At 51.0% G+C, this 25,193-nt stretch overlaps 9 protein-coding genes across 9 annotated transcripts; 6 read left to right on the forward strand and 3 right to left on the reverse strand.

Moving 5' to 3' along the window:
* Positions 1-3,463: 3,463 nt before the first annotated feature.
* On the forward strand, positions 3,464-5,260 carry A1O9_00997 (uncharacterized protein; the record flags this gene model as incomplete). The annotated part of the gene is made up of 1 exon (XM_013410158.1): positions 3,464-5,260. The coding sequence occupies one exon, from the start codon at positions 3,464-3,466 to the stop codon at positions 5,258-5,260; it is 1,797 nt and encodes a 598-aa protein (XP_013265612.1).
* Positions 5,261-5,685: 425 nt separating this feature from the next.
* Positions 5,686-7,533, reverse strand: A1O9_00998 (bifunctional purine biosynthesis protein ADE17; the record flags this gene model as incomplete). The annotated part of the gene is made up of 2 exons (XM_013410159.1): positions 5,686-5,841; positions 5,968-7,533. 2 exons carry the CDS (start codon positions 7,531-7,533, stop codon positions 5,686-5,688), a joined length of 1,722 nt encoding a protein of 573 aa, XP_013265613.1.
* Positions 7,534-9,178: 1,645 nt separating this feature from the next.
* Positions 9,179-10,225, forward strand: A1O9_00999 (uncharacterized protein; the record flags this gene model as incomplete). The annotated part of the gene is made up of 1 exon (XM_013410160.1): positions 9,179-10,225. One exon carries the CDS (start codon positions 9,179-9,181, stop codon positions 10,223-10,225), a length of 1,047 nt encoding a protein of 348 aa, XP_013265614.1.
* A 1,103-nt stretch (positions 10,226-11,328) lies between these two features.
* Positions 11,329-11,475, forward strand: A1O9_01000 (uncharacterized protein; the record flags this gene model as incomplete). Its single annotated transcript, XM_013410161.1, has 1 exon — positions 11,329-11,475. The coding sequence occupies one exon, from the start codon at positions 11,329-11,331 to the stop codon at positions 11,473-11,475; it is 147 nt and encodes a 48-aa protein (XP_013265615.1).
* A 381-nt stretch (positions 11,476-11,856) lies between these two features.
* A1O9_01002 (uncharacterized protein) lies at positions 11,857-12,334 on the forward strand (the record flags this gene model as incomplete). The annotated part of the gene is made up of 2 exons (XM_013410162.1): positions 11,857-12,209; positions 12,265-12,334. The coding sequence occupies 2 exons, from the start codon at positions 11,857-11,859 to the stop codon at positions 12,332-12,334; spliced, it is 423 nt and encodes a 140-aa protein (XP_013265616.1).
* A 2,617-nt stretch (positions 12,335-14,951) lies between these two features.
* A1O9_01003 (uncharacterized protein) lies at positions 14,952-16,602 on the forward strand (the record flags this gene model as incomplete). The annotated part of the gene is made up of 2 exons (XM_013410163.1): positions 14,952-15,500; positions 15,568-16,602. The coding sequence occupies 2 exons, from the start codon at positions 14,952-14,954 to the stop codon at positions 16,600-16,602; spliced, it is 1,584 nt and encodes a 527-aa protein (XP_013265617.1).
* Positions 16,603-17,852: 1,250 nt separating this feature from the next.
* On the reverse strand, positions 17,853-18,641 carry A1O9_01004 (uncharacterized protein). Its single transcript, XM_013410164.1, has one exon. The coding sequence runs from the start codon at positions 18,160-18,162 to the stop codon at positions 17,863-17,865; it is 300 nt and encodes a 99-aa protein (XP_013265618.1). The 5' UTR covers positions 18,163-18,641; the 3' UTR covers positions 17,853-17,862.
* Positions 18,642-20,087: 1,446 nt separating this feature from the next.
* On the reverse strand, positions 20,088-20,840 carry A1O9_01005 (uncharacterized protein; the record flags this gene model as incomplete). The annotated part of the gene is made up of 1 exon (XM_013410165.1): positions 20,088-20,840. One exon carries the CDS (start codon positions 20,838-20,840, stop codon positions 20,088-20,090), a length of 753 nt encoding a protein of 250 aa, XP_013265619.1.
* Positions 20,841-22,184: 1,344 nt separating this feature from the next.
* On the forward strand, positions 22,185-24,948 carry A1O9_01006 (uncharacterized protein; the record flags this gene model as incomplete). The annotated part of the gene is made up of 4 exons (XM_013410166.1): positions 22,185-22,252; positions 22,389-22,550; positions 22,599-23,737; positions 23,792-24,948. 4 exons carry the CDS (start codon positions 22,185-22,187, stop codon positions 24,946-24,948), a joined length of 2,526 nt encoding a protein of 841 aa, XP_013265620.1.
* Positions 24,949-25,193: the final 245 nt, after the last annotated feature.

Here is a 25,193-nt window from a genome sequence, read left to right on the forward strand (position 1 = left end):
CGTTGTCGTTGCCGTTGCCGTTGTCGTTGCCGTTGCCGTTGTCGTTGTCGTTGTCGTTGTCGTTGTCGTTGTCGTTGTCGTGTCGATGGATGATCTACCGCCCCCTGTTCGTGTATCGAGCCTCGGTCTGTCTTCGTTGCGAAGACCAGACTTGGACCGAGTTCGCCAACGGTATCCGAACGAGATATTCTATCCCGAGAGAGCGATCGATTGATGAAGAGGTCTCTATGATGTTGTACTACGCCTTCACAGCGAGGACTCCCACCGGAGTGAGGATGACGTCATTTGAGCTTGACCACTGATTTAGTCATCAATTGCCCGATACGTAAGGAGCACTCCGTACTAATTAAGGGACCACAACGACCATCAAGAAATCCAATTGCGCTCACATGATATCATTCTCGTTTTCGCCCAGATCAGATAATGGACAACAACTGCCCTTGGGGCTGTAACATGGTATTACATATGTACCGACAAGCTTGAGTTGCAAGCCTGTCCTTTTCCGTCCCTTTGCAGGTATGTACCATGGATGACTTAAGCATTAAGGCATCCCCTCAGTCGCCGAGGACCTGACATGGTTGTCAACCAAGTGCACGATGCGGAAACTAGCTTTCGGATTAGCTGCAATTGGACGTAGTCTCTGAAATACTTACAGCCTCAGGAGAAGATCTAGGTTTGTCCTGATCAATGTCCGCGCCTTCACCAAAATAGCACTCTCTAATGCTTTGATAGGCCAAAGACTGTTTCTGCGGGCAGCATCATCACTCTGACTGGAGTGTTTGGAGGCAACGCCACGCCAAAGAACTGCGAACAGAGGGAATTTCGGGTCGCTAGCACCCACGTAGTATACCGGCGCGCCGGTCAGTACGCGCCAGTCAGTACAAGACTCGCTATGATGCGGTAGTGGACAAAGGTCCTAGGAGCAGTCAGAAAAAGGGACAATGATGGACTTAGTTCCAGGCGTCCTAGCTTATGACACTCCCGGCGCTCTATCTACGTGGTTCTCTCGGACGAAGCATTCGTGCTATTTATGTTCGGGTTCCTGTTAAAGAGATGGCCGAAAAAGGAGCCAGTTAACTCAGCATGGTTCTCAGGCCCTCCTCTTTCTCTGCCCCACTAGCCCTCTTGATGGATTTGATGTCGCTCACGGGTCAAAGCCGATCACGGGGAAGTTTCAACATCAAGACGTCGAGGCCTTCAAAATATATGTACGTTGTATTACTATACGGTCATTTTTATCCTCTTGGAAGTATTCGACAATCAGTACGAGATATTCAGCTAGAACAAAGGCTACGGGCTTGTGGACGCAGCTTCCAGCCTGTAGCAGCCTCACAGGGTCTGGCTCCTTTGATATAGTGGAGCAGCTTTGGCGTGGTATTTAAGGAATCTCAGTCGAAGTAATACCCTGCTAATTATAGGAGATTTGCGTATGATTACGGTGCGGAAGCTGGGATGCCTTACATCAAGCATGTACCCTATATCTTTACGGTTTCAACTGAGCAAACATGATGCCGCAAGTAACATCTTCTCAGAGTTCATCTGCTACAACACCCGGCAGCAGAACCAGGCTCGTTTTTGACTCTCCACGGACAACTCTGCCTATCTAACCACCTTATATGCTTGGGATTTCCCATCATGAATCTAAATCAACCTTCGCCCGCGCCCGTGACGCCGTTGGCTCTGGCGAACGACCTGACTCTGAGACTCTGCCGTCGACTACCACCCCAACTCGGCCGCAGACTACCCAGCCGACGAGATCACCCGCTGGGCCTTCTACCTCCCAGCGCCCCACCCGGCGTGCCTCGCAGCGTGCCTCCTTTTTAGGAGGGAGGGCACCCATACCGCTCAATTTGGCAGAGGAACATCCACTACCGCCACTCAAATGAAAGACAACAGCGATATTCGCAAGCAACGAGGCCGAATAGCATGGTACCACAGCCATTGAATCTCCCCATAGACCCTCGACCCGCTGAGCCAAGTCCAGCCCCGGGTGCACCAGATCCTTTCCAACAAAGCCCATACCGTGGCGCACTACTCGCCTCGGGCTGTGAGCTTCTCGCTCCAAACCGTACAAGATTTCCCGTCACCAATTATGTGAAGTGGGTACAACAAGAAATGGCGCAAGGAAGGTTACCCCCGCCGCCGCCAGAGGAAACACCGGCACAGGAAAAGCATCGGCATAATGTAGTGGGCGTCGTCGCATATGAAGAGCGTAACGAACGAAACTTGCTTGAAGCTCAGAGACGTCAGGACGAGAACAACGCGCTGGCAGACTATCGAGCGATATAGGTCAACGAGTACAACAGGCAAACAGCTATGATAGCGAGTCAAAAGACGGTCACTGGAAACAGAATAACTGCGCTCATAGTTGCGGCAATAACCTTTGCGGCCGCTCACACTTCGAGGTTAGCCAGCCCTGCTGCTACAGGTGGTGGTTCGACCAGCACAAACACGCCAGGGACGGCACTGGCGGCCAGCTCCGGGCGCAGTTCATATGTCGGCGGCGTTTCTCAGAATGCGAGACGACGCTTTAACGCTGGTGCTGTTGGAGGAACAGTCGAAGAGAATGGCGTTCCACACCTACCTGACTGGGTGCGGCCCGACGGTGCGACACAGGATCACAACGGAGAACTTGGGTTGGACGGTGAGCCTTATTACCATGATTCGACATATGGGATGGGGGAAATGCCCCAATTAGAGACTCCTGACCCGGGCTTCCAGGACGGGCTTCCAACCTCAACAGCTGGAACAACGGGGATGCCAAAGGCCAAACGATTCCAGGCGACGCCAGTGGCTACAGGGGCGTAACAGTTGGGGAATGTGGATGAATATGCAGTGAATCAAGGTCTGCAGCATCATGTCCCGCAAGATTTTCCACTCAAGAAGCGGAGATTATCGACAAGGGGGCATTGTTGTAATTATCGGCTTGTTTATCACCAAGGATTTTGTCGAGATAAAAGGAAATCTGGATGGCGCGCGCGCCATCTGTTGCTGCCACAATGCTGTATCTTTCAGGGTAGAGACATCGGAATTCGTGTTGTTCGATAAAGTATGACCATAGACTTCAACTATACTGCTTCAAGACGATGTGAGACACGGTTATCAACATACTTAACTAGGTAGACAGACATCATCTAACTGTACAATCGTGTCCTTCATGGCTGCTTTACTTTGTACGAAGGGGGTGGATAAATCTTCAAGATCTTTGAAGGGGGAATCTCAAATCTAGGCAGAAGCTCCTGTCATTCCAGTTTCAAATGACGTCGTCAATCTTCAACGAATTGACACCGACTGTCCCCTCCCGCAATAGACACATGCTCATAGATGTTGACTACTGTTCATCTTGACATGCTAGGAATATGTACGGATCGTCTACAGTAGAATGACAGCCCATGTGATGCTGTGGTAAAACGGGCCTGCCTCAAATCACAACCTCCAAGGCTCGCAGAGTTGGTATCCTGGGATGGGACCGAATGACATCCCATGCAAGTCTCAATTTACACGGCGAGATCTCCATCTCCTGAGCCAGTCATCCACAAAGTCGCCGTTGCGCGTCATTGCCTTGATTGACTTTGACTGTTTCTACGCACAGTGCGAGGGTGTGAGGCTAGGACTTCCCGCGGACCAGCCTCTGGGGGTCCAGCAGTTTCTCCACGTCATTGCCATCAACTACCCAGCTCGAGCCGCCGGCCTGAAGAAGGTGGTCACAGCAGTGGAAGCGCGAGAGAAGTGTCCGAATATTGTGCTCCAGCATGTACCTACATGGAGGGAAGGCGATACCAATTGGCGGTACCGGGATGATGTTCTTCAGCACATGGCCACCGACAAGTCCTCACTTGATTACTATCGTCTTCAGTCTCGGAAGGCAATTGAACTCGTGAAGGAGGCACTCCCCACGGCTTCGCGAAGGATAGAAAAGGCAGGGATTGATGAGGTCTTCATAGACTTGTCAGGCCCTGTCTACGACGTTCTTGTGCAGCGATTTCCCGACCTTTTGGCTTGCGAATCGGATCTGCCAAACCCTTCCAACATCGTCCTTGATTGGGAGGATGATCAACTTGTACCCTGCGAACCTGAGGTGGAAAGCAAACGAAATCATGAAGCTCTAGATTGGCACATCATTGCCCTCAATGTCGGGTCCGAGATTGTGCGAGATATCCGGAGGAAGATAATGAGTGGTCTAAATTACACCAGCTCCGCAGGTATCGCGCACAACAAGGTTCTTGCAAAACTCGCGGCTGGCCATAACAAGCCAAACAAGCAGACCATCGTCCGCAAGTGCAGTACCAGCTCATTCCTCTCTGGCTATAAAATCACAAAGCTTCGTGGATTAGGCGGGAAACTTGGACGTCAAGTCGTTACGATATATGGTTTGGAAACCATCTCAGATCTACTGCAATTCCCGCTCAAAGAGATGCAATCAAAGCTTGGGTCACAGTCTGGAAAATGGGTGTATCAAGCCATCCGAGGGCTCGAGGATAGTGAGGTCGTCCAGAGAACGGAGATCAAAAGTATGCTCTCGGCGAAGACGTTCAGCCCCAGTATCGCTGGTCCCCAGCAGGCCGAGCGATGGCTGCGCATCTTTGCAGCCGATATTGTAGGCCGCCTGGAAGACGAGGAAGGACGCCGTCCCACGACGGTGGCAGTGCACCATCACATCCGAGGCCGATTTGGACCCACGCGCTCCAAGCAGACACCAATCCCGGCGGGTACGAATATAGATGCGGAGTGTCTTTACAAGCTGTCCAAGGAACTACTGGGGAAGATCTCAGAAGAGGGACCGAGCTGGCCGTGTTTGACGCTCTCGGTGGGCGTTTCTCACTTCCGCGACACGGGAAAGTCAAGTCAGCTCATCTCCGGCTTCACCGTGCCACTCTCAGCGAAGCCGTCCTCTGATAGACCTCTCCAAACCATCTCCAGCTCGTTGAAGAGATCATCTGACGAGCCACTGCCAGATGAGAGATCAAAGAAGCCCACGATTCTCGACTTCCATGGTTTCTCACATTCACCCACCAAGTCCGCCAGGGCGTCGAGCAGTCGGGACGGCAGTGGAGTACAAACAAGTTCCGACAATATCACATCTTCCCAGCATCGGCTCAGGTCTGCTAAAGAACAAGTCGACAGGGAGCCATCAGAACTCAACTCGCTGGACAAGGAAGGGATATATCGCTGCCCTCACTGCTCTGAGGAAGTACCCGCTCAAACAGTGCTCGAGCACCTGGATTGGCATGTTGCACTCGATTTGCACGATCAGACATAAGTTTCAACCAATTCCCCTCCCCGACCCTGTCTTTCGAGATGGTCAAGGAGTGGGCAGACATTCGATGTTTCTGGCCTACCGATCAAGATTATAGGTGCTCCTAGGAGCCTTGGACAACGAGAAATCTAGTTCTTAAAGGATCAATAAATATGTCTATTAGACCTTTCCCCCCCTTCGCCGCTGGACTTCAAAAGGGGCAGATTCTGATTTATAAATGATTTAAGGCCTTCGAGGCCACCCAACTTTGGTTGTTGAGTCCACTCTACACGAGACTAATGCGGCAACCTTTACTCATACCGAGCCAGTTCACTGCTCTGGCATCCAGCCCAACTCCCCAGCCGGTGTGATTGGCAATGGCTGGGTCAACGAGCAATCCACGACAATGTCAGTGTGCCAGCAGATTCTGCAATGGCAGGTTGAAAATATTAGTGGTGGAAAAGCCGAGTACTCTGCTCGATGAAGGTGATATCAAGGTTCTCCGCTGTGTCAAACACCGCACCGTCATTCTGTGAGCCTGTGGGTGAAGCAATATACTTCACACCGCTCCTAGCGGCGCGGTAGACATTGTCCACGAAGGGGAACTAAATGACGGAACGTTAGTGGTGATGAATCTCTCTAGTGAGGTAGCATGCCCATGACAAATCGTGAAGAGATATTCGCATCTATTGATCATGCTGTAGTTGATGGAAAGGGGTTCAGGGACTTACGAAAGCATCACTTGAAACTGCGACGTCAGATAATTGATCCAACCATGCCCTTCTCTCTTCAGCAGTGAAGGGCTGCGGTACCTGGCCTTCTGCAAAATTGCGTTCATAATCCTTGGTTTCGAATTCTGACTGAGGTGGCACCTGACCAGAGCACAGCATGTCGATGGCATTACTCTTCTCTGGCCGCTTGACGCCCCTTGCCCACTGAATACTTAATGTCCGCTCATGGAATCGCATCCACCAATTGTCCGCCTTGTCACCTGCGAGACGTGTGCAGTGAATGCGTGACTGCTGGCCGGCACCGAGTCCGATGACCTGACCATTGACAGCATAGCAAACGCTGTTGGATTGAGTGTACTTGACCGCGATGGTGGCGACGGTGAGATCGCGAAGTGCGGATTCAGAGAGCTTAGGACTATCCTTGGGACGAATAACCGAATTGAAGGTTCCATTGGGTGTGATTTTTACGTCATTTCGACCCTGTGTCAATGTGACACCGTACACTGTCCGGGTCTCTTGTGGTGCTGGCTCATACGACTCGTCAATGGCGAGAACAAGGTATTTTCCACCCTTCTTTTTCTTGAGAATCTCAAGTGCTTCGGGTTCATAGTCAGGCGCAATGACTCCATCGGAGACCTCCCTGCTGATGATCTTTGCAGTAGGAACGTCGACCTTATCAGACAAAGCGACAACGTCCCCGAAGCTGGACATACGGTCGGCACCGCGTGCCCGAGCATAGGCTTGAGCAAGAGCAGAGTCCGAGATACCATCAATGTCGTCAACCATGTAAACCTTGCGCTCTTTCTCATTCAGGGGGACACCAATAGCGGCTCCAGCAGGTGAGACATGTTTGAAGCTCGCAGCTGCGGGGAGTCCGAGCGACTGCTTGAGTTCTTTGACCAAGGGCCAAGCATTGAGGCAGTCGAGAAGGTTAATGTAGCCTGGAGAACCACCAAGGACTTTAAACGGTAAAGCACCGCTGCGAACATATGCACTGGCGGGCTTTTGGTGAGGGTTTGCACCATAGCGAAGGGAGAGCTGTTGTGCACCGTTTCCAGCATATTGCTTGCGGAAGAAATCAGAGATTGCTGCATCATAGTCGGCAGTGTGCTCGAAAGCCTTTAGTGCATGACGTTGGCGGCTAGCCTCAGATACATCACCATTGTCGAGCTCTTGCAAGAAGCTGGCGTAATCATCAGGATCCGAGAGGATTGTAACGCGAGTGTGATTCTTTGCGGCTGCACGGATGAGTGTTACACCGCCGATATCAATTTCCTCGACTGCCTCTGGAATTGTCACGTTGATCTTAGCAACGGTGTCCTTGAAAGGATATAGATTGCACACAACGTAGTCGACCTTGTTGATATTCTGGTCTGCAAGATCCTTCTCGTCCGAAGCTAGATCACGGGCGAGTATTCCGGCGTGCACTGCGGGATGAAGTGTCTTGACTCGTCCAGAGAGCATTTCTGGAGCTTTTGTGATGGCCGATACATCTCTTGGGACTAAATCAGCATGAATACCTCCAAGTGGGATGAGGGCGGAGTTACTCGACATCGAAGCCAGCATCTCGAATCAACTTGGCGGTGCCTCCTGAAGCCAAGAGGCGAACATTATTCTTAATCAGACCTTTGGCTAGGTCGAGCAGACCTGTCTTGTCGAAAACCGACAGGATGGCTGAGAAGCATTAGCACAGCTTTAGCGTGATTGTGGCAGGAAGATCAAAAGCGCGGCAGCAATCAGGCGCAGAAGCTGTCGAAAAGCTCAAGTCACTGTCTGGTAAGAGAAAGGATTCAAATAAACTACTAGATTTGTACTAGAATGTGGCAAAGGGAACATACCGATTTTCTGAGACATCCTGATAGCGAAACTTGTAGTGGAGGGCGAAGGATATCAGAGAGCAGGGTGGATGAGTTGGAGAGCAAATGGGAAGATTATGCGAGATATAACATGAATAGTTGACTCCCAGGATCGTGTGGGTCAGGCAGGATCGTCGCAGTCACAACTCTCTACTCACGCAGGACCCAAGGTGTTATTATTGAACATGGAATTTCTCAGGATTCTGGTAGTAGATTTCTCATGGTGGGGTTGAAATTGAAATGCATTCACTGAAAAAAAGTGACGTCCGGAGGCGAGATTTTCCGATCTCGGGAGTGCTAGCCCCATATTAGTCTAGTGCAGTTCATGTCCCATTTGTTGTTTGGAAGGAGCGGGTGTTGTTCCCAGCCTTGCAGATCATGGCGCGGCATACGCTTGCCCTGCAGGGAATGGTCAACATTGCAATTGTTTGCCTGTTGCTTCGCTACCTACCTAGGTACTCGGTATCTAAGATATGGACGCCTTTTACAGCTGCCCGTTCACTGATATCCGCGGTTGCAATGACTGCAGTGTTGTTGAAGCTTGATCAGGTCCCGGCTGTACGAGGGTGCACTCGGCTGGCACATTCATGGCCAAATGTTGTGTAGGATTCTGAGCGCTAGTCAAGGTGCAATTGGAACACGGTGGCAATAGGTTCACAGTAAGCGAAACAAGCTGCTTTGTTACAACTTAGCATTGGGCAGAGACCTCGATATCTGATGCTCCTCGTATGACGACACATCGGTAGGCTGCTGATGATGGAGCCCTCAGCACTTGCGCGGTCCGCGCCGCCTAGCTCGGTCACACTGGGGTTGATATGCCACTGCAAACCCGAGGCATGACTCGGTACCACGTAGACCTCAACTTGAACCACATCTCCAGATACAACCCCTCCATCATCCATCCTCAAAACGTTATCCTTTGGTTCACTCATATCTGCCGGCAGAGAAAACTCTTCACTTCACTTCAGTCCGTCACTCTTCTCTTCTCTTCGCTTCACTCCACTCCACTCCACTCCACTCCACTAACCCTGACCCCTCTATCATATTAATGTGACTCTGTTGATGACATGAATCCAGAATCACGTTGGAGGTGCCTGTGACTGTCTTCAATGTGAATAACAACCATTCAGCCACCAAGCGCGCTGTCGATTCACATCCTGGGGTTCCCCATAACCTGCCATGACTGTCAATAAGAACCTTCGGCGTTCGTCAATTTAGCATTTTGCCCCCAACTCAGCCACCATTAAAACGATAGACCCTACCTAACCACCTGCGATACTCTCTAGCTCGGCTTGGATCAATCAATTCCTCTCTTCAGTTGGTCCTTCCAATAGCAACATCACCCGCACGTCAACATGGCTCCGCCAAAACGAAAACCAACCACACTCCATCGCAATCGCCAATTCCCGCTCCGAGATGTACCGTTCTCGAAGGGATCACCCCCTCGGTCTCGAACTGTCTCCTCGTCGTCTCTCAACCCATGTCCCGTCCAAAATCCTTCGAAAGTCCCTTTCAAACCATTTCCTTTCTTTGACCTCCCGGGAGAAATTCGAAACAGGGTCTATGATCTGGTCGTGGAAGACTCTCGTGTCCTCATACAAGGTAACCATCCAAACAAGGAATTGGCTCGCCTGCACCGTGAGGAATCCACTTCAAAACACAGACGACCTCGATGTCACTTCTCTGGGAAGTTCTCCAAGCACGGAGCTGGTGTGTCTCTGCTGTATACTTGCCAGCGGATGAACGCAGAGGTGGTCGAATTTGTCTATGCAAGAACCACTTTCTGCTTCGACAACATGAACACCATCCACAAGTTTCTCAATACTATTCCTCCCGCTGGTGCTAAAAGCATTGAGATCCTGGAAGTGGACCATAAAGGATATGGAGAGCCACGGTGGACTGATGACCGTGAGTGGAAACTGCGACACGACGAAAAGTGGAAGCAGACTTTGAAACTCATCAGAGCAAAGTTGCTAGTCCTTCACACATTGAAACTTAACATTACTGTTTTTGACTGGCCATGCCGACTTGAGATGGATGCGCAATGGGCCAAGCCACTGGTCGACTTCGCGGGTGATGGTTTGAATCGAGTCGATGTGGTATTCGAACACGATCGTTTCAGCTGGGAAAAGGTGTGTGAGACTGCTCGGCAGCTAGAGAGAAAGATGATGAACCCGGCGGGCCTCAAGAAGAAAGTTCAAGAAGCTAAGCGACAAGCCGACCTCGAAAAGGAACGAACAGCTTTCACTCAGGGAAAGGCAATGAAAGTGCTTAGCATCGTCATGCCCGTGGACACCGGCAAACGAACTCCGAACGTCAGCCTAGTCAAGAAGGTGGTCAAGAGGAAGGGTCTTGAACAATATGCAAAGGCCGAACCCCCCATCGCATACTGTCTAGATTGAACCTTGGGTGACAGACAGATTTGGCTCTGGGTAGAGTCTTGAATTGCTGTTGATCTTCCAGCAGGGCTCGGTCACTAGATGAAAACAAGAACCTCGCGGTTCATCAACTGCATGGTGTAAGTATGGAGAGATGGTCTACCAATACCTTCTCGAAGTTAGGTGGTCGCATCTTGGAGTTTGAATGAAGGACTAGGGTAGACGGCGGTGAATTAGGCGGCGGGCGGTAGCGGCAATATTGATTCCTAGCCTACATTAACATGGCGATAGACAGCAGAGCTTTACTAGTTACCTAGGAGCAGGCTCAATAAGACAAAATACGTAATTACCACACGATATCTGGCTAGATTCGAGGTGCACCAGCTAATATTAATGGATGGCACAACCTCCCTGATGTCATCAGATTGGCGAGCAGGGGCTGGACTAGATGCGATAGCAAAGCTGTTCCTGCATTCACCCGTGCTGATAAAGCCAGCTTCGGTCACAAGGATCGGAGTCAGAAAATGTTGCCCAGTGCGCATCTCCCCCCAACGACTGTCGTGGCCATGGTGCTGTCAATAGACGAGTTCAAATTTGTGGTTCAGATCGCACAGGAAGGGCCGTGCATCCGCTTTTGACAGGTCCAAGTTGACAGGTCGTCCCTCCACTTCCCATCACTTCCTATCATTTCCCATGGCTCCCCATTGAAGACGCTTCCCCAGATGACATGCCTAGGCCGACTCCTCCTCGGGGAACTCCTGCAACGGTTTTCATCCCTCGTTGAGGACCCTGCTAGCCACCTGTCAATATGATCTCGGGCAGTGGCAATTGGATGGTGTGTTGCGTGGTTTTTGTCTGTCGCCCCATGAGGTTCCATTCAAAAAGGCATGTATTTCCACGTTTAGGGTACAAGATCACCGTGCGACCTCTGCTCATCCGAAGTGGCGATCGATTGTTAGCCGAAGTTCGTTCGAGGAAACATATTCGCACATAGCGTGGACGCACAGACGATGAATCACTTATAATGAGGGTCGTCGAACCACCCTTCAAGCTCGGTCTACCCTTCCCCTCTGGTTACTCTTACACGAAGACCCGCAGGGCAGGTTATCAGAAGACTAACTGCTATTATGTTGGTGTCTAACGATGCGGTTCTGGTGGCCACCAGCATCGTGCTGGCTGTGTCGACCATCGTGTCAGTGACGGTACAATTGGAAAGACAGTACAAGACCGTCGGCGCACTGAATGCTAGCAAATGTGAGAATGATCTTGACTAAGAAGGCAGGTGACCGGATACTGACTGGATCCTCGGCAGGGTTTTTGGTGGCGAGTGCGGTATGCTGGGAGATTGTATCTTGAGATGATCCATCTAACGCACCCTTGCAGTTCTTCGCCCTGGTGATGACATCTCTTATCTGTGCAGGTCAGTCTACACTTCGCCCTTTGGTATATGAAAAGGGACCGTGGGCTAATCGATACGCAGCTGCAGCAAAAGGCTTAGGTGCCTCGATATCCAAAGAACAATTTGCACAACGAGTGACAATGCAAAAGGTTGCTAACCCCCTTTTCTGAAGCTTGATAATCATCCTAGCGAGCTGAGTGCTGACTAGTTGGAACAGCTCATCATGGCGGCATTTCCCCCTTATTTCCTGTGCAACATGCTTGTCAAGCATGCCTGGTTGACATTCTACTATGGCCTGGCGCGGACCCGATGCCAGAGATACTTTATTCATTTCATGCAATTCGTTGCCGCGTCATTTGGCATCAGTTCCATCATCGTGGTCCTGTTGCAGTGCATACCGCTGAGTCTGGCTTGGTCACAAAGCCCGGATGCATCGCAAGAACGGTCTGATCACTGCATTAACCTGATTGCATTCTTCTATTCGAACTCGATCATCATGATCGTCAACGATCTCATTCTGTACCTGCTGCCAATGTGGTTGCTACGCAATGTGGATATGTTACGTGGGCACCGCGTAGGTCTGTACGCCTTGTTCGGTTTTGGCGGACTGTGAGTGTCTTGACGACTCCCGGGGATTGATGTTGCTGGGCTTACAAAGTGGTAGGGTCGTCCTCGCCAGTGTCTTCCGCCTTGTGGCGGTGTACGGAGTTGCCACGTCGGACATCTCAGGTTAGTAACATATCACCCTAGCCCCCAAAGCAAACCCGTCTTCACAACAGCTGGTGGTGTCAATAATCTCTGACAGTTATTTTCAACAGCGAACTATGCACTCATATGGGTTTGGGCGGCCGTGGAGAACCACGTTGGGATCTGTGTAGCGTGCGCCGGTGCAATCAAACAAAAATCGCTTGCAGCATATGAGAGTGTACGTAGGTCATACTGCGACTTGAGATCGAAAGGCTCCGCACAGCAACAGTTTTCGTCTTCTTATGTGAATCGCACGCAGAGTACGGAAGAGCGGGCGTTGTATGAACACACCGGGAGTTGTAGCACGGCACCCCCATTAGATGTTGACGTGGACCACAAGGATCCGAGCACTGGTATTCGTATGGAGGAGGTGAAGGTTTGAGGACAGCACGTGAAATGAAATACTCACGTGCTAGTCCTTCATTGAATGCATCAATTCACTTTCGGGTTCTAAGCCGAGTATCAAGTGCCAGTGGTCCGACCAGGGAATGTCCAAGTGCGTCCGTCGGACATTCTACCTCCGGGGACAGGGAAAAGTCATGTTGAGCAAGTTAGTTAGTTACATTATAATTCATGATTTGGCATAGAGGCATGTCCATAGCGAAACAATGTTTCGTCGATCAATAATGCTGTGGGAAAGTAACTACCAGATTCACTGGATGCTATAAAAAGACTACGGAGTACAGTGGGAGAGACGGTAGTGGTTGCTTCCAAAAATAGTGCGGGGGTTGAACCAACGACTAGTATGTGCTCTGGACGAGTAGACTACTCCGGACACTGCATGCCACTGCCGCTAAGCAAGTTAACTACCTTTCAGTTAAAATGCCGGGGAAGAGAGGTGGTTTGCCAGGCCTTGGAGTCGCCTAAGCAGCCTAGAACTTTGTCACACTCCCCGTGCCCCATGCCTACAAGCACCAGCACTACGAGCACTACGAGCACCACTTGGTACTCCACCGACTCATTTTCATGGGCTTCCTGGAATGTCCATCTGCCGTCTGCTCGGGCCGTCATCCCAGCAGCCATCGTTGACATTATGGAGTACCGAGTATCTCCCTCAATCTCCCGATCAGCTCATAGCCTCGAAGGAAAGGCCGACCTGGCCTGCCTTGTATCGACATCCTGAGCAGATTGATGATATTATCATTATTTTCGAACGCCTGGAGCTTTGACTGATGACGTGACATGTCTGTTTTTCTACATACAGACGTAGACTCCATTGATCACCTGAGGTGGCTAGATGCACCTACTCGTACTTGATTAACACTGAAGCCTGACTACTGCTGCTGCCGGGAGTCAATATCCAGCAGGCGTCTAATGCAGGTCGACATTGGCAATACGCATCTTGAAGGCCAGAAAAAGACCAGCATGGGCCAATGATATAGAGGGGTGAGCATGAAGTAGCAATTGTGGTACGAGTAGCTTGTCAATTAGCTGCTGGTAGTGTGAGGTCGGCCGAGGTCTCGATGTGATGTCCATCGTCAACCCCACCTGCCTCCGTTGCGCCTGCGTTGATTGGGATATCGGGATCCCCTCGGCGCTTCCTCAAGGCCTCCCATCCACTCATCCATCTCTATCCCACTTTCATCACCCGCCATCACTCCATCTACTGCTTTCTTCCCTGCTTCAACTTCGTCCAACCGCCTTCCATCATGGCAATTCGAGTCTCGTCGAGTCCACTTTGCCTCTCAAGCGCCCATTATCGTGGAGATTTACTCGAAACCTTCAGAGGAGGATTCGTCCAGAATGCCTCAGTGTGGTTATTCTTAAGATAGTCAATCCAAGCTTCATCTGCATCAACGACCTCTTTTCCATCCTGTTCATCCTGTCCTCCTGTTGATTCTCTTCCCTTTACTTCTCAGCTCACGCAGGCTTCGTCGAGTATCTTTTGCTCTACTGATTGTCGCTCCGACTTACGAGAAATAGAATTAACACAGCCCTGCCGAGTCCAGGTCCGACATCAACCTACAGCCAGGCCACCCATCGAGTCCACAACCAAGCCAACCCGAACCAGCAGACCCTTCCGACCCTTCTGGTGACCGCAAAGCGCCAATTGCCACACATCCTGTTTCCAGGATATACTGGGTACAGTGGGAGCTACCACGTTGGCACGAGGTCCAAGGTACAAAGCCACATTCATCATTTGCCGTCCCCCAAGACTCACAATCTGACCGCCTGGCCGACTGTCTCAATTTCTCACCTGGTGCCTCTTTGCCCCCAAGCGCCCATCGGTCAGTGACCGGACTAGACCAGACCACGCCAGACCAGACCCAGGAGGTTACCTATTAGTCGACCTCCCCCCCCAATCGACAATTCCTCTGTCCCTTAACCCAACCTTCTCTCCTATCATTAATTTCTTTATTGATTTCGAGCTGGTTCTCGTCGTCGATACCAAACCCCTACAGCAAAAGACGTCAATCTATATACTTGCTGGTGTGGCCACTCGTATTATATTGACTCGGCCACCATTTCCGTCTCACGTCAGCAGTCCGGCATTATACACAATTGCCCTAGCATCGGCACAGCCGCTCTTCGTTGGGGAACCCCTGTCCTACCCACCAATTGGTGTCATAAGTTCAAGGACCGCCTCTTATCTGCAACCGAGCCATGTCACCATCCAACTTTGAACCAGTTTCGCCTATCGATATCACTGCCGCTAACTCTTCTAAACGCAAATCTCGCACCGTTGGCTTTTCCGACCTCGACCTCGACGAAAAATCAGATTTCAGAAGCACTGTAAGAGCATTCCCGTCAAGGACAAACTCAACGGCTTCCTCTACCGCCCCCTCCGTCAACCAGCCGGCGAGGAAGGCACGCTTCGCTGAAGCGACGTCTGTCTTCTCTCCAGCCGACGGCCCTGGAGAACATCTCTCTCCATTCGCAGATCCCAAAATGACCGATCGGGATACGACAAATGCAAATGATACTCCGAAGCCTTCAGATGTTGGCTTCGGCTATATTTCAGACAACCAACCCGTAGAGCAACATGCGACACTCAGAGGAGACCTCAATCCTGGTGGTGCTCCATTGAAATCAGCACTCAAAACACCTGGAACGGGTGCACGGTTGCTGAACCCGCTCAGTCCGACATTTAGAGAAGAGGTGCTGTTGGAGAAGCAGGAGGATAGCACGGACAAAGAACAGGCCAAGGATCTGGTAAGTTTCCCTCTGTCCATGATCTCAGGTTAGCGACAGGGATACTGACCAGGCTTTCTTTCCATAGAAAGTAAAAACCCGAGTGCGTATGGCGAAGATGGTTCTCCGGGGGGTCAACTTCAGCTGTTCACTGATCGTCCTCGCCATGTTATCCACCGTGTTGACCATTTTCCATGCCACCAAATCCATCCCTCCCCGCAACAACATGCCTGCGTGGGCACCCAACCAAAAGACTTGGCCACAGATAGTCGTCCTATCGATCGCTTGTGTATCTCTCTTGTTCTCTATCGTCGTCATTTTCGCCTACTGCCGTGGTGGACACAGGCGCGCGGAGAAGGTCGCAGTCTATTATACCATGTTCGCCGTGGGCTGGTTCATGTTCAGCATTGTCATGTGGATCGTTGGCGCCGGTATTCTGCACGGGTCCAAGTCCAATGGCAATGGAGTAGACATGTGGGGATGGAGCTGCAAGGACAACAAGCGACGACAGCTTTTCGAGGATGACGTGCATTATGCACTCGTCTGCCGTCTGCAGGACTGGTCTTTGATCTGCTGCATCATCGAGGTGGTGGTGGAAGTCATCGTCATTGCCATCTACGGCATCGTCTTTTATCGCTTCTGGAGCAAGAACCGCCTCCGGAAATCCATGGATGCTCGTGACAAGGCCCGCACCGACCTGTACCTTGCACAGCTCCGAACACAGTCCGCACCCAACACTCCGGGCTTTGCTCAAACACCTAGGACGCCCGCTTTTCCGGGATACAACAGCAACAAAGCCTACGACGCTTACAGCACCGCCGAGCAAGGCGAGTCACCCGTGAACTACACTTCGCCGCAATCCGCCAGCAGTAACACAACCAGCCCGCCTTTCAAGCTCCAGGCACCGCCTATCCGTGTTCAACATGCGACACCCAGGCCCCCTGCGATTGAAGCCTTCGACCGTGCAGTTTCTCCACCCCTGAACTCACCCCTACCCAAACCCGAGGACCGCGTCCACAGCCACGTAGACGCTGCTCCTGGCGAACAGACGTACGACGCAGTACCCATACCCGGTGCCTATCAGGCACCCAATCGAAGTGGAACGCCAGGACAAGCGTTCTAAAAAGCCCCCGACCACTCCTGGGAGGGGATTTAAATGTGCTTCTGACTCATCTTTGGGAGAAAATGTTTTCAAGGGGGTGTTTTGCAAACAGGGCATACATGCATGATACGTAATGGGGCAACTGGACAAAGCGGTTGAGTTTCCATCATTCTTTGGGGTTGAGGAGGAAACTCGCCCTTCATTTTCTTTTCGTTTTCATTTTTTAATTAATGTCATGGACATCCACGGAACCAGCCAGTCAATCGAGACAATTGAGATGCAGGGTGGGGGTTGCCACGAAGGCGGAGGCCTTGCCAGAGCCAGGGGATAAATATTGGGAAAGAGAGATGGAGAGGAGCATACAGAGGGCAATGAGCCCCGGATTAAAGTGAAAAGCCCAGATACGAAGATCAAATGATGGAGATGAATGCAGCGGAGCAGAACGGAAGTGGAAGTGCGAGTGGAAGTGAGATAGCGGAGGAGAAATGAAACCAACGAATCTCGTTGTCGACTGTCCTGTCGATCCTTTTTTTGTATCTACTATACCAACTAAACTCACCTAAATTTTCAACATACCTACCGACGACATTCTCATACTCATACGCATAACCTTAAAACATATCAAATTCAAGGTCAAGGTCATTATTGATGAAGTCGATCAGCCCCAGGACTCCTACTTGTGTGATTTAATTGTTTACAGGCAACAACATTATTAATTACCGCTTGTTGTATTCCCTGCCTAATCTCTTGGGGAGGCAGTTTGTACAAGGTCATATACCTAGATGCCCAGTGTTGCACCATACCACCTTCTTATCCGACTATTACTATACTGCTGGTAGGTACAACCGCAATGTCCAGCCTTCGAGCTGACAGGAGATCCGACTATCTAGCGAACCCGGCTAACGACCCTCTTCTTCCAAACCTCAATAAACGCTGTTGAAAACCCTTCCGCACCGGCGTCGATTGTATATTATGGACGTTTTTGCTCGTCGTGGGAGAGATTAGTTCCTAACCCGTTCCTCGCGATTCAAGGTTCTTTTTATTTGGTACCGTTTGTTTTACATCAGCCCGCTATAAGGATCGTCCTGCCGCTCAAAGCTGTGCCTTTGCTCGGCGGTGCATCGTCTGCTCCGCATACTGCTGGGTGATGGCGATATGCGGAAACCGAGCCATGTGTGTGATTTCTTCTGCTGCTGCTGCGGCGGCGGCGGCGGCGGCGGTTGTGGCTGATGACTGGCGTATGGTGAGATCTTGGGGCTTTGGGGCGGTGTGAGCATCGCTTTAACCTGTGTGATCCGCGCTATGTGCGCGCTGTAGTCGAGGGCGAGCACGGATGTTTCCTTTCTTGCTGCCTGTAAGTGCTGCTGCTTGCTGTCGGCGGCATTGTTCTCTTCTGAGCTTGCCTCGTACATGGCGTACTCCTTGGCCGCCGAGTTCACGTACTCGAAGAACTTGTCCACGTCGAAGCCCGGCTCGAGCAGGCCGTCGTGCATGGTGCTCAGTGCGGAGCGTAGCCAGTCGGTCTCCGGGCCGTACGTCGGGGTGTTGGACAGTCTTTGGGAGAGTTTGGGGACTAGGCATGGTGGCCCCTGGGGCAAGATGCTCGCACTGATTCTGAGGATCAGCTGGAGTGGGTGAGAGCTGTCCGCGTTCAGCGTCGTTGTTTTTACGACCTCTGGTGTGGGTTGTGGGCTGCTAGTGGGGACGTTACCGGTGGTTGAGGACAGGGCCGTACATGGTTGATTTGGTCTAGTTGTTGCTCCTGGAGTACAACCAATGTTGAGATCAGATTGAGGTGTGTTTGTACTGCTTCCCTCTTTCAGCGAGAGGGGAAATGGTTGCTGGCGGAGTTGATGCTTGTGCATGTCGAATAGAACGGATTCTGACTGTGGCTCTTTAGCCGAGCTCCATGCGTGAAAGAATCGGGATTTTGACTTCTGGGGCTTAGTTGATGGTGGATGTGGTGAGATGAGGATGGCCCAGTGCGTTCCACCGGATAGATCAGAGGAGGAGGAAGACGCGGATGATTGTCTGAATCCCAGGACCGAAATTTGAGACATGGTGATAAACGAGGTGGGTGCGTTTGTGCTGTGAAGTGATTGAACAAAGCCTTGTCCTCAGGCTAGGATGAGCACGACGTCGTCGCTCAAAGGCTGAAGTGCTGACCTGTCAAGTGGGTTGACTTACTTGTCAAAGGATGTCGTGTTTTTCCATGTGCTTCACCTGGAGCTGGGAATATATATACCTACTGTGATGGACGTATTTCGCTTCAAATCAATTTTCAGAACTCCTGCTCTCTGAACTGGCCCAACGCGTGGAATCATGTGGCGAGGTATCCCCTTCTCCCGGATGAAGCTTACCGTTGGGCGAATGAGATAGTATGAGCGCATTGCTGTGGTGGAGACTAGCTTAACATGACTGACGTCGTCCTAGCCATCAAGCAATCAAATCACTCAAGACATAGTATAAGAACGGACACCTACGACCGAGTGGAAAATATTCCGGCAGTTTGTCCGCGATGAGGCATCGGTCGGATGATCATTCTGGCAGAGGGAGGGCAAACTCCCAGGGGTGAAAGATATTTGAGGGCGGGGCATTGTCCAATTGCTGATGGCCAGTTGCTGACTCATTGTCTTTCCTGCTCACCGAGAGTTTGCCGAGAAGGCTGAAACGAGCAGAACCAGTGGCATCAATACCGTTGTCTTGATCGTCGTTATTCAAAGAATAGCGAGGAATGTCGCATAGCATGGAAGGTGATCTATATGATCAGGTGGGACGAGAATTCTTTGGCAGTTTCACTTTGCACTGTGAAAGTCACACTACATAGCCATGTCAGTACTAAGTAGCTTCAGTACTTGGATCTACATCTCAACAGTTACACAACCGGAGTATGTTCATCTTCTGCTCAAGTACAGGATATCATAATTTTGACCATTGGAGACTCTTGTCTGAGGAGGCAAGGTTTGATTCCCTTGAATAAGCTACAACTACGTGCTTTACTAGATTCGGACCTGTTCAGGGTATCGGCTGGCCAGTGGCCGGTCTTGTATGAATGCCAGATTGCCTCCAGCGGATTCACGTCAGAAACTCAAGCGCTCAAGCGCGACAACCATCAAGCCAGACTTCATCGTGATTCTTCACCAGTTCCAAGAATTAAAGGGCTCGGGTATTTGGAGGTCTCTAAATGTATTGGTTTGAAGATATCGTGATGCCGAGAACAGTTTCGAGAGTGAGCAAGTCGCAAGAGCAAAATCAGAAGTCAAGGCTTTTCGGACATTTAGTCTTTCTTGCACAGAGTCGCACTTTCTGCCAGATCGGAGAGAATTTTGGATGTTGTACAAAGAAATGTGGTATTACAGTAATTACTTTGGGCAGTAATCGCCTTGAACACCTGTGCCTCAAGCATCACAGTCGGGAGAAATCATGCAACGAATCTGGTTATCATGGTGCCTCCGTTTGGCCATTTTAGGTCACTCGTAGCTGCATGTGTTATTGGTCGAATAATGTCAATCCTGAGTGGGATAAGTTCCTCCTCGCTTCCGGTTGAAAGCTCTCTGGTCTTTCAACCATCGTCTATAGCCTGAAACGCTCCCAACTTTTTCACCGTAGAAATCGGGGACGGGATTGTTTGTACTGGCGCCACTTGGGTTGACTCTGTGCTTCTTGATCCTCTCAAAGAAAGCCTTCTCTTTCATGGTGAATTCTGGCAGTCGGCTGCGATGAAGAAGTCTCCATATTGTATTTCCGAAAGCGGGCCCAATAAGCCAGCCAAAGAATGTTGCACCGAATGTTGCAAGGCCCATACTTATAAAGGGGTCGGTCGGCACTATCGCTTGAACAGAATTGGCCAGATCCGGGATCTCGGAGAAGGCTATGATTGCGGCAGAAGTTGAACCAATGGAGGTGAGGATGGATGAAGCGAGAGCATATCGTCGGCGAGAGGTTCTTAGGGCGAAGAAACTGTTCCAGTCAAGAACATCCGACTTTGAGTCGGGACTGGAACTGGACGTGGTAGAAGCATGTCGGGTTTTGCAGAGGGAAGGAGTGAAAAACGAAGAAGGTGGACTCGACTGAAGGGGATTTGCTGCTAACGGCGCAAGGCCGGAGGGCTGGAGATAACGCGACTGAGCCCGAGGCCGTTTGGAGAGAATGACTGATGAGATATGGCGTCGTGATGTTGTAGTGTGTATCTTGGGGTAGCTTTGGAGAGCACCGGTTTGAGAGAGCTGCAAACCCAGCTTGGTAGAGGCTGCAGACATCGCGATGGTACCAAGGCCAAATTCAAGGCCGGGCGCAGGTGGTGAAATGCAAGATGTTCTTGAGGGCTCGATGACAGTTTAGAGCGAGCTAGTTGGTGTTGTGAATCTTTCCGGCACGCAACCTGCGGTCCGATGGATATTGAAGTGGTGGTGGTGTTGGATTCAGGACCAGGTATTGGGATTTGGGCAGAGACTAGGGTGGAGTATTGCTGTACGGTAATACCTGAAGCACGTGCTTGGACTGACCCGTAAGCCGAAGCGTGCACGTGAGAGTATCGGCTTAGCTTCCTCAGTATGTAGTATGTATACAGTGGTTGCAAGTTGTCGCTGTGGCTTTGGCTTTGGCTAGCCCCCCCAGAAGGCGCTCCGTCGTCGAAGTGGGTACCTAATACCGAGCAGTTAGTTACCTTAGTGTCCATGGTTGGTCCGTGCATTGCTCCCCATCTAATAACCATGGTGCAGGCTGAGCGGGCCATCTTGTGCTTGTTCAAAAGTTCAGCTCGGGCCTTCCGAGCTCCCAAAAGGCTGGGGTTGGGGTGCAGCTGATGGGCTGATGGGCTGGTTTGGGCCTTAGTCCTTCACCTCTTGGCCTCCAACTTTCAACTGACTGCCTGCCCCCTGCAGCCTAGACAGCCGGTGCTTGGTGTTTCCTCCTCCATTCACCACTCACCAGTCTCGCTGGTCTGAAGCCCGGAGCGCCCAGTAGCGACCGCTGGTCAGCCTGGTTAGTTACAAAGAGCCATGCCATGCAGCCTTCGAAGAACTAACTCCCTGCGAGATGGTTCCCAGTACTCCGTACGAGTAATCCTCATTTCCTTCGGGCATCAGAATTTAGATCTCAAGCGTTCTCAGGCTGCTGGTTACCTGGTAGTGTGGATGTAGTTGGCCAACTAGTGCAAAAGTCCATACTCCATTTCCGTCCTAACTCTTGCGCGACTGCTCAACTAACTCTCGCTCCCTCTATCTCGATTCTCGCCTTTCGACGCTCGTCCCTCGCACTGGCGACGCCTGAAGCCATCCATGTTCCTTCCCGTATCCTACCCGCCTTTGCTGCTCCCTCTTCCTTGCTGGCGAGTCTAGTCCTCGTGGTCCTCCAATTTTCACTTTCCATCTCTGTTTCCATCCCAGTCTCGTCCAGTCTTGCCCCTCCTGTACATGATCGTCTCCTCACCCTGCGGCACGGCATTACATCGCACTGCTCTCCACTGCATGCCGACATCGACATCGACATCGACATGCTGTTGTTTGGTCTCGTTACCATTCAGTCCTTTTCTCCGTGATAATCCCAATTCCACCCTGATGTTGTCGTCGTGCCCTTCTTCGTAACACTCGCCCACCGCAGCCATGCCGCGCCCCAAGAAACCCGACCAGGATGGCAAGGAGGTCAAGAAACGCTCGAGGAATGGATGCTGGTAGGTGTAACGACCAAGCCGATCTTTTACAACTTGGAATTGACACAATGCAGGCCATGTAAATCTCGCAAAGTCAAATGGTGACACTATATCTCAATCTCAGCCCCATCATGCATGCCTGCTGACCGACATGTAGCGGAGAGGAGAAACCCAGTTGTGCCAATTGCCAGCGACAGGGTGAATCCTGCGACTACAGTATACGCCTCAACTGGGACGGACGGACCAAAAGAAAGGAAGATGGCAAGCCCGGTTCTCAGATCATTTCCTTTGGAGCCTCTCCACCTCGACCTTCGCTGCAGTCCGATTTCAACGGCTATTCCAACGGCATCCATAACAGCCGTCCCAGCCCACAGCCGCCAGGTCCTTCACCATCTCACCTTCACCTTCAGCCATCTCCCGATTACCATCCCGAACACACAGCCTCCGAACCGACGGTCCCTTCACTTAATACCTTTGGATCTCATGGCCCGGTGCCTGCGCCTGAGTTCAATCCTCCCATACTGCCGCCACCACCACCTATATTGAGGACTCCGCAATGGGGTGAGAGCGCCAGTGCAAGTAATCTCTCAGAATCAACCTCGGTCCCATCCTTGAGACATACCTTATCTCTCCCTTCCTATCCATCTCCCTCAGAGTCAGGCTTCGGAAGTCCCAATCTCAACACTGGCATGTACGCTTTCAATGGCGCTATCCATATGCCTCCACCAATGCCCACCTCGAACCCGATGAGCTACCCAGAATCTGTCTCATCTCCCTACAATGGCGCGAAGAGAATGCGATTGAGTCCTCGTACGGATAGCTTTGGCAGAACACAACCCTATCCGAGAGCTGGATCATATGGACCCAACGACATGGACGAGCCCCCGAGGGTTCAATTTAATCCAAACACTCACAGTTTTTTCCCTTCGCATCTTAGTAACCCATTGACACCCGCCACATCATCCACCTCGCATGTCTCTCAAGACAACGAAGATCGTCGCATCTCGGTCAGTTCACTCTTATCCGAAGATCCCGAATCCGACGAAGTGCCACCCCTTCAGAATGATCCAGGTGTCTACACAGAAGAAGAGATTCCCCGGCGGGGTTCGCTCCATCAAAGGATGATCTCCTACACGGCGACTGAAACATATGGCCAAGACCGGGGTAATGTTGACCTTGACATTCCGCGAAATAATGACACTATGGCGATTTCTGGCATGTCTCCCTCGGAACATAGTGACTTTGAAGCCTGGTTAAATGACACCGACCTTGGAGTACCCGAGTTTGGTTTTGGTCTCAGTAGCCGTGAGACCGTCTTCCAGAAAGGAGGGTATTACGCCTCACCAGTGCAGATCAAAATTCCTCGGAAATTGGAACCTCTCCCACGAACTCTGTCAGAGAACCCGATGAATTTATTATATTTCCATCATTTCTTGAACCATACTGCAAGGATCCTCGTACCTCACGACTGCCCAGAGAATCCTTTTAAGACCATTTTGCCCAAGAGTGAGTCAATGCTGGCTGCGCTTTCCCCAAGATTTATATACTGATCTTTACTAGTGGCTGTTGAGAATCCCAATCTCCTAAACTTGCTTTTGGCATATTCCGCCTGTCATCGAGCAAGATTATTGAATCACCGCGAACCCGTCAACCGGATTGCAGTATGGGTTCGCGATGTGTTTCCATCCTTACGGCAGACACTGGACAATGTTTCGAATACACAGATCTCGAATGCCAATTTGGCTACTGCGATCATGCTCGCATCCATCGAAATAATATCTCCGTCTAGTTTTGGGGTTTCGATACCTTGGCAGAACCATTTGAGTATTGCGCGAAGCATTATTCGGAGCCGAGGAGGCCCTAACTCGATCTCAAGGAAAGACCCTGTCATGTACTTCTTGACAAGGTGGCTGGCATATCTCGATGTGCTCGGATCTTTGTCAGGTCGGCGCAACGAGGAACCGTTATTCGCCGGGAACTACTGGTCAAGCTCGTCAGACGAAAACACATCCGCGAAGGAACTGTCACTGACGGATGAAGATGTTGATGATGAAGATGATTTCACCATTGACTGCTTATTGGGCTTCACCACAAGATGTGTCTCCATTCTTGCCCAAGTCGCCGTTTTGGCGCGGGAATGCGAAGCCGGTCGCATAGACGCAGAAACAGGGCAGGTTCATGAGGATTGGCGACCGTCACCCATGATTGCGAAACGTGCTGAAAAGCTTCGCAAAGATTTGGAGCATGCACGAAACCACGAACAAATATCGTGTCTCCATCACAGCCCGCAATTGTCCAAGGCGTCATTAGCTGGGGCTCGTCGTGGTTCAGCATATGCAGACATGTCAGAAAAGGATGCCGAAGAGTCACTCGCCACCAATTCGGCTTTCCATTGGGCAGGAATGGTACACCTGTTGCGTCGAGTGGACAATCTACCACGCAGCGACAGCAGAGTGCAAACTGCAGTGCATGAAATTGTGAAAATATTGCAAATCATTCGTGAAGGTGGAAGTGCGGACGCTTGTCTATTGTTTCCGATGTTCACTGCTGGGGTAGAGGCAGAAGATCCTCTCGACCGGGCTGAAGTCCTGAGCAGGATCAAAGGCGCTGAAGGGCTCGGTATGTGCCAAGTCAGTCGAGCCAGGAGAATCATGGAAGAAGTTTGGAGAACGGGCGTCAGCTGGGAAAGCTTGGTGACGGGAGAATTCTTTGGTTGAGGAATTTGTTCCATTCTCTGTATACCATTTTGCTCCAGAGACAAGTTATGTTGTGCATGTGACTGGTGAGCATTGCCTTTGTACGCTTTCAGGACATCTTGGAAGGTACCAGTACCCGCATTTTGGACCTTGGAAACGAGATTGATATGTTTTTCCATGTATCTTCTCTATCTTAGCGTTGGCGCCTGGACCATGGTTATTTTTTTCTCTTTCTGGAATCGATGTTGTTTCGGGTGGCATGCCCT

Source organism: Exophiala aquamarina (genome assembly GCF_000709125.1).
Source record: "Exophiala aquamarina CBS 119918 chromosome Unknown aczIA-supercont1.1, whole genome shotgun sequence".
Taxonomy (NCBI): Eukaryota; Fungi; Ascomycota; class Eurotiomycetes; order Chaetothyriales; family Herpotrichiellaceae; genus Exophiala; species Exophiala aquamarina.